The sequence below is a fragment of the Halyomorpha halys genome, unplaced genomic scaffold, assembly GCF_000696795.3.
Source record: "Halyomorpha halys isolate HHAL.00 unplaced genomic scaffold, Hhal_1.1 Scaffold122.1, whole genome shotgun sequence".
In the NCBI taxonomy this organism is placed as follows: domain Eukaryota; kingdom Metazoa; phylum Arthropoda; class Insecta; order Hemiptera; family Pentatomidae; genus Halyomorpha; species Halyomorpha halys.
The window spans coordinates 375782-383301 of NW_027116215.1; the positions used below are offsets into that span (position 1 = coordinate 375782).

Genomic DNA, 7520 nt, shown 5'->3' on the forward strand with positions numbered 1-7520 from the left:
AATCGGAATCTACGAGCAGTTTCTTGTCGTTTCAGTCTTGTGTGTGGATTCCAAGTAAGTCTCTTGTCAAGATGGAGTCCTAAGTATCGAATCTGCTCAACAGGTGTTCGTGGTGTATCTAGAAAGGATACAGTAGGACAGGAGGGCAGAGGTTTACGACGGAGAGTAACATTCAAATTTAAACTGGATTTGGTGAATTACGCAATTCTTCCTTTTTCAAATACAATAATTTATTTCATATAATCAGCAACAACGTTTCGGGAAATATCCCCCATCTTCAGGTTGCTGATAACAATAACCTATATATAACATATAATTATCTCCTTTATTGTCATACTTGCTAATATATAATAATATTAATATCATTTAATGAATAAAAACTATTTTATTTTTAATAGTCATACATTTTAGGAGAATAATTACCTTCCTGATTCAAATTTAAATATTTTTTCTAATCTGGCTAAATACTGCCAAGTGTCTGCTTACACATTTGTAAATTATTTGATTTATCCAAAATCTTTTGTCTCAGTTTGAAACATATGAATTAAATTTTTTTTAATCCAGATAAATATTATTACAATTTCAAGACTTTTATTTTTTATAAGTTCATTTTTAATTTTATTTTATTACAAAGGAAACCTAAAAGATTTATCGACAAAACATTTCAGGCAACTCTGTGTAATAAAATTGACCTTTTATCTTATTTTTTAAAAATAGACTATTCAGTTGTTTAACACGTTGGCGATGGTTGACGCCACATTATCGTCAAGCTATGGTGGCTTGAGAGCCCATATGCAACCATATGCTATGGTCAAGGGAGATCACTACTTGTGTCGGTAGAGCTCTAGCACATCTCTTTCACGTTGGATTGTCCCAAACCGTGTTTAGTACTGTTCTAGCTTCCATCAGCTATGTACGATCTTTTTTTCCACCTTTAAGGATTTTTACAGTCCTTCAAATTTTTTTAATATTGAATTTATTCAAGTTTATTTTTTAAAGTATATAAATTTATTTACTTAGCTATTCTTTTTTTTTTACTAACATCCAATAACATTCATTTTTTACATGTTCAAAAGGATTTTATTTTTTATTTTTAAAAATTTGTTTTTACATTGTTTTGGATTATTTCACATTGTCTAAATGTTTTATAGAATCCTTATACAGTAATTCAGTTAAAAAATCTGCAAAACATTCATGTATCAGTTGATTTCATGTGTAGGTTAAGTGGCATACATGGGTGATGTCAATTTTCACCATAGTTAAAAAAGAGGTATTTAAACTTTATTTGGCTATTACATTTTGTACATTAAATAATATTTATTTAAATTAAAATAAAGAAAAAATTATTTTTGAGTGGTTTTCCAATGGAGCCCCGCGGTCACAGTGTTTTAATGCTTTTATTATTATTATTTAATTACTATGTGAAATTATACTAGTAATTAGTGATTCATGGCCATTTTAATGATTTCAATTAATGCTAGTAAATATTACATCATAGGGAAGCGATCAATGCTCGGATACATGAAGAGAAAAAGAGGCAATCCAGGCTTAGTAATCATATGAATAACGTCAAGTCAGGTCCGTCATTACCGAAGCAGTCATCTGATCCTGTAAGTATGTTTCTTATTTTGTAAGTAAATAGAATGAATTTACTATTGTAATATGATGAATGGAATATGGTCTGGGTGTGGTAAAAAAAAACTCAAATAGTAGATAATTATACTATTTTATTGAGCCAACGTTTCGCCCCACATTGCAGGGCTTTGTCAGGGCTAAAAAAGATACAAACACTATAGTTACAAAAAGGGAAAAAAGAAAAAAACTTAAGTGTAAAATAACAGTGGTATAAAATGAAAAGTAAGATATAATAAGAAAATAATAATAATTAGAATAATAATTTTCTTATTATATCTTACTTTTCATTTTATACCCCTGTTATTTTACACTTATGTTTTTCTTTTTTTCCTTTTTGTAACTATAGTGTTTGTATCTTTTTTAGCTCTGACGAAGTCCTGCAACTCAATAAAATAGTATAATTATCTACTATTTGAGTTTGTTTTTTTTACCGCACTCGGACCATATTCCATTCATCTATACACACGGTCGAGTGTGTCACAATGATCGAGTGATTGAGTGAATTTATGATTTGTTGTAGACCGTAAGTCTCGGGCAAGGCTGGGTTCCTGAAAAGACTAAAGTGAACGAATATGATGATCCCTTAATAGAACAGATCAACATCATTAGAAGCTACATCAAAGAGGCCAAGTAAGTTGTTCTAGTATCCAGTTGTAATATAATATAATGAGGTAGTTTGTTTTGAAGTAAATTCTACAAGTATCGAGATGTAAAATTATACAATGAGATATAGTGAAGTAACTTGCAGGTTTCAGTTCTGTACCGATTGCGGATGACAACAAAGTAGAGATTGAAATAGAGGCCTGGATTGGCAGTGGGAAATTGATGTTATTCTTTACTGCAGAGAGTATTGAAGTTTAAAAGAATGAAAGTAGTCATCAACAAAACCTTCATAAGGTCATAGTAATATAAGCTGTTAAACAAGGCCCTTAACAAGAAAAGCGGAACGGATGCTCAACTCCAGGGAGAGAAAACTATGGGGAGGAGTCTCTGAGAATGGGGTTTGGAGAAGAAGAAATAATGAGGAGCTGATGGAACTGTTTGAGGAACCCAACATCGTGGCATTAGTGAAAAGAGCTCAAATAAGATGGATTGGACATGTAGAGAGGATGCTTGATCAAAGCATACCCAAGAAGATGCTATGTGGGAAACCGGAAGGAAAATGAAAAAGTGGATATCCCTGGATCAGATGGCTGGATGATGTGCAGGAGGATCTAATAAGGCGGTTGAATGTTCACAGATGGAAAGAGAGAGCAAGAGGTGCTGGAGGAGGCTCGGGTCTCTGTAGCCAGTGTAGTGCCACAATAATAATAATAATAAATTTCATCTCTATGAACAGAAAGTAATAAATATCTCAATTATAAATGTTCAACCCTTGGCGTACAGTATCATTTAACAACACCATTCAACAGTATCATTTAACAACACTATTCAACAGTATCATTCAACAGGTGTTATATATAAAAATGTTTCATATTCTATAACCTATACTTTATTTGTCCGATTATAGATTGAGGTTATTATCTCAAATATTCTCACATTAAATCGGGGTTTGAACTATTTTCAACATCTACTTCGCTTTTCAATTGACTCCTGCTCAGATTTGATCTAGGAAAATTAATGTTGAACCAAACTTGAGGCTTTCAAATCATTTATCGTGTTTATTTGAGTTCCTACTTTTGTAATAGGAAGAAAAATATCACATTTTTTTGGAGGGAGGAATACCTCAATATAATAAATTCCTCTTTATGTTTTGTTTTAATTTTTAGCTTATTAATTATTGAGTGGAATTGCTTGAAATATTTGGATACTATTATGCTACATATCTCACACACTAATTTTGACTGAAAATTATTCTTGTTCCTTAGCAACAATCCAATTGTTGGATACGCTTCCCACTCACTAATTTTGACAGTAAATTGTTCTTGTTCCTCAGTAACAACTTAATGCAATTTTCTCTAGTGTTGGATATCTCCACTTTTGCACTCAACGGCTCATGTAAGGGCAATATTTGAGTCAATATAGTAATTTAAATATCATTGCCTTTGCTTTATGCCAGGTAAATGATTTGATATGCTGAGCCATTACATTAGAAAATATTATATTTTTAATGAGGTGTAGATAGTTGACCCTAGATTAATGATTGGAGAAGTTTGTCAGGGGGTGCAGTCAGCAAAGAACAACATAAATAAACAAAACCATATTTATTTATGTTGTTCTTTGCTGACCGCATCCCCGACAAACTTCTCCAATCATTATATTTTTAAAGATATAAGATGTAGCAGAAAAAATTTAATATCAAATTTTTGATTTATTTTTAGAGCAGCGCACAAATATGATGAAGTTGCAAGTTTGGAAGAAAATCTTCAAGAGCTGAAAAAGGAATTCTGGAAGAAACAGACGCAAGAGGAACTGGCCAAGTAAGTTAGTTATTGACTAGTCAAAAAGAGGGGAGCCAGGCGGGAGAGGGATTTATTACCTTAGCTTCTTATATCTATCATAAAATAAAAGAAGTAATTAATTTACTTCCACTCCTCAAATACACTTTATTTGCGGATGCTAAAATGAACATAAGATATACATATAGCTTACAAAAAAAGAAATAATCAGTTCTGGTGAATAATAATGAAAAAAAAAACTATGCACTTTATATAAAACAAAATTAACTACTGAAATTAAAACATTAAATATAACCACCATTTTCTACCTCAGCTGTCTTCAGGGGGAATCTAAATGACTAGACTATCTATATTCTATGTCATAAATTTAATATACGATGAGAAGATGGTTGGGGCTGCGGTCAGAATATAATACAAATAAGTAGAGACAACTTATTTAATACTGTCAACGTTTTGGCCAGAATTCCTAGCTTTCACCAGGGCTAATAAGCATTTATTCGATTGCCTATATATACATTTTGTTTTTCCACTTCTTTCATCGCTTTATTTTTATTAATTTCATTCTATACAGTTATTTACTATATGTCATTCTGTTTATAATTTATTTTTCTATTTTTTTTTGTATTCATTGGTTGTTATCTTGTTCTTTGTTCTTAGTCCTGATGAAGGCTAGAAATTCTGGCCGAAACATTGGCACTAGTAAATAAGTTCTTTCTACTTATTTCTGTTGTATACTGACCACACCCCCCAACCATCTTCTCCTCTTATATATTATCCACCCCAACTATCTTCTCATCATCATAAATTTAATAAGGGTTAGAATTTGGAGGAGGTAGGGATTGTTTGGTAGTCAGGAATGTAGCAGTACTGTTACAGATGCACTTCTGGTATCTCTTGTAGCATTAGGAGTCAGAACTCACCTGATGGAGAAGAAGAATCCGTTATTACAAAAATTGTCATATTCCTTCAATCAGCGAAGTTAATGTTCTAATTGATACAGAATACTGACAATGGAAAAAATAAGAGTGGTCCTTGGTGTGAATACTACGATGATTGCTCGCAAAATATATTAATTATTTCAAACAAAATATATTAATTATATCAAACAAAATATATTAATTATATCAAACAAAAAGCTTTGTCAAACTCCGTCTCAAATGCTTACACATTTTTAGATCATATATCAGTTGATAAAAAAGATGGGGAAATGAATAATAAATCCTGAATAATTTTTAATTAATTAATTAATTTTGAAATGAGTTTTCTAATCAACTAAAACTTCTTTAGAACACGTAGGATCAAAAAAGTTGTTTATATGGACTCCTCATAAAATTTGATCAGAATCCATAGAGAAAATTATCTAAATCCATTGGAAATGGCAGAACGCTGACTGAATTATGAAACAATACTTACAAAAAAAATTACACCTGCCTCGTAATTGTAAAAATTGTGTGGCCTCATGTGTGCCTATACATGTATATACTGTAGTGTTATTTTTATTTGATATTATTCTTCAGTATATATAAATTTCATTATTATTAGGTTTGGGGAGTGGTGTGTTTCTGTGGTAAGGCAGTGTGCTACTACTTCCAAAAACCAAGGTTGAAATCCGAATGACAGCTAATTACTTATTCTGTTACTGTAGCCGTTAGTCAACCCCATGAGTTTGGAAGCCCTCTGGGGTCCACCCAGTGTCATAAAGTGGGTACCCTTATTTGTGGAAAAATCTAGCGGTTGAGTGTGATTCTGACCAAATGGCCTCCTTGCACAACCGTTGGTCCAGATGCAGTACTTCCTTCCAAAGTATACTTCAATTTTTTTTTTTTATATATATAACATTAAAATAACATCTGAGTACAAATATTTTGCTTATATAGAAAAATAACACAAAAAAAAATTATTTAATCATATTTACCTAACAATTTTAACAAGAATAAGCTAAATAAAACTTCTTATTTTAGACTTTTTCAATTAGAGAAATTATTTAGCTTTGTTGTTTAATTGATTTATTATTTATTATTACAGGAAAAATTCTAAATATATTGAGAAGATATTACTACTTTTACATAAAAACAGTTTCTTTTATAAATAAATTAATTCAGAATTGTAAAAAATCAAATTTAGGAACCTTTTAAAACACTTATATTCAAATAAAAAGTCATATATACTTACTTTGGCATTTCAGCCCTATACCTTGTCTTTTGGACTGGCTTCATTCTTTGATTTCCTTAAATCAAAACCAGAACTAATCATTAGGGAGTGTACTCAGATTCACTTCAATAATTTTTTTATAAGGATTTCAACAGACACTTCAGGTCTATACTCGTCGAGAACACTGCTTCCGTCGACTTGGGAAATGTGCAAAGCTTATACCTCCGTAATCCCTCCGAGTAGAATTCATACACACCATTTTTATATACCAAAAACATTTTCCTCCTACCTCCATTACACATTTAAACCAGCCTATCATATTTTTCTATATATTTAAAATATCATTACAACATACAGTTATGATTGTTTGATCATGAAATTCATTTATGTATAAATTGTTGCTAGATCCGGCGAGTCAAGTGAAGCAGCTAGCTTGAGCAGCTACGACGAAGTAAGGCAAAGTGATTCTAGCCACTAGCTGTAGCTAATGACAGGCGGCCATCTTGCATCAATTCTCTGAATGTAATTATATTATTCCAAAGAGATTGTTTTATTTATATATATGTGTGCGTGAAAAGTTTATATAATTTATATTAGTGTAAATATATTTATTCTTTAGTTAGTTTTATAACTAGTCCATTTGATTTCCTTCTGTAAATAAGTTTTTTACAGTTCACATTTCTGCCTTAATATGATTAAAGACAAAAGCAATGTTAAGAAATAAAAGTGTCTTTACAGTTTAAAACATTGTTCAACATTAAAATATTATTCATTTACATTATAAATAAACGGTCATATCTTTTATCCAAGAATTTGATTAAATTTTATTTTTTGTTGTATATTTTGTTATTGTATTAATATGTTTAAAGAGGTTTCGTTATGGTTTGGTTACCTGATGACTTCTGTATTGATAACTAATAAACTGTGAATTATAATTCTACTCTTGTGTTTATCTTTCCTAGATAAAAACAAATATGATCACACAAATAAATAGACTTTAATGGTTTTGTTACTCTTTGAGCTTCCTCAATTATTTAACATCCATGGTCATGGTGGTTTATTTAAAAAAAATTCTCATCTAGAACATCCGTGTTTGAAAATAACTAATGTCTTTTGAATAAAATGTTTTTAAAAATAAGTATTATTTATTACTCTGAATTTTTAATTTGTAATTTTGGCATATTTTTTTAAAAAATAGTTCATCATTTAATTGTTCTTTCAATTTTTAAAAAAATTGACCTATAAATTTTAGGCGATTGAGTTCAGTAACATTTAGCAGATGTAACTACTAGAAGACTAAACTACTTTGGAAAAATATTACATCGCTGTTATTTT

The 7520-nt window shown here is 30.5% G+C and overlaps 1 protein-coding gene across 1 annotated transcript in view; it reads left to right on the top strand.

The window, feature by feature from the left end:
- Rbsn-5 (Rabenosyn-5) overlaps window positions 1-7125 on the top strand; it is a 26471-nt gene extending 19346 nt beyond the window's left edge. Inside the window, exons 9-12 of the mRNA XM_014416395.3 lie at window positions 1499-1610; window positions 2156-2265; window positions 3957-4055; window positions 6591-7125. Of these exons, the coding sequence (XP_014271881.1) occupies window positions 1499-1610; window positions 2156-2265; window positions 3957-4055; window positions 6591-6663 (394 nt within the window). The 3' untranslated portion in view covers window positions 6664-7125. The remainder of the gene's footprint in view (window positions 1-1498; window positions 1611-2155; window positions 2266-3956; window positions 4056-6590) is intronic.
- The last annotated feature ends 395 nt before the right edge of the window (window positions 7126-7520 follow it).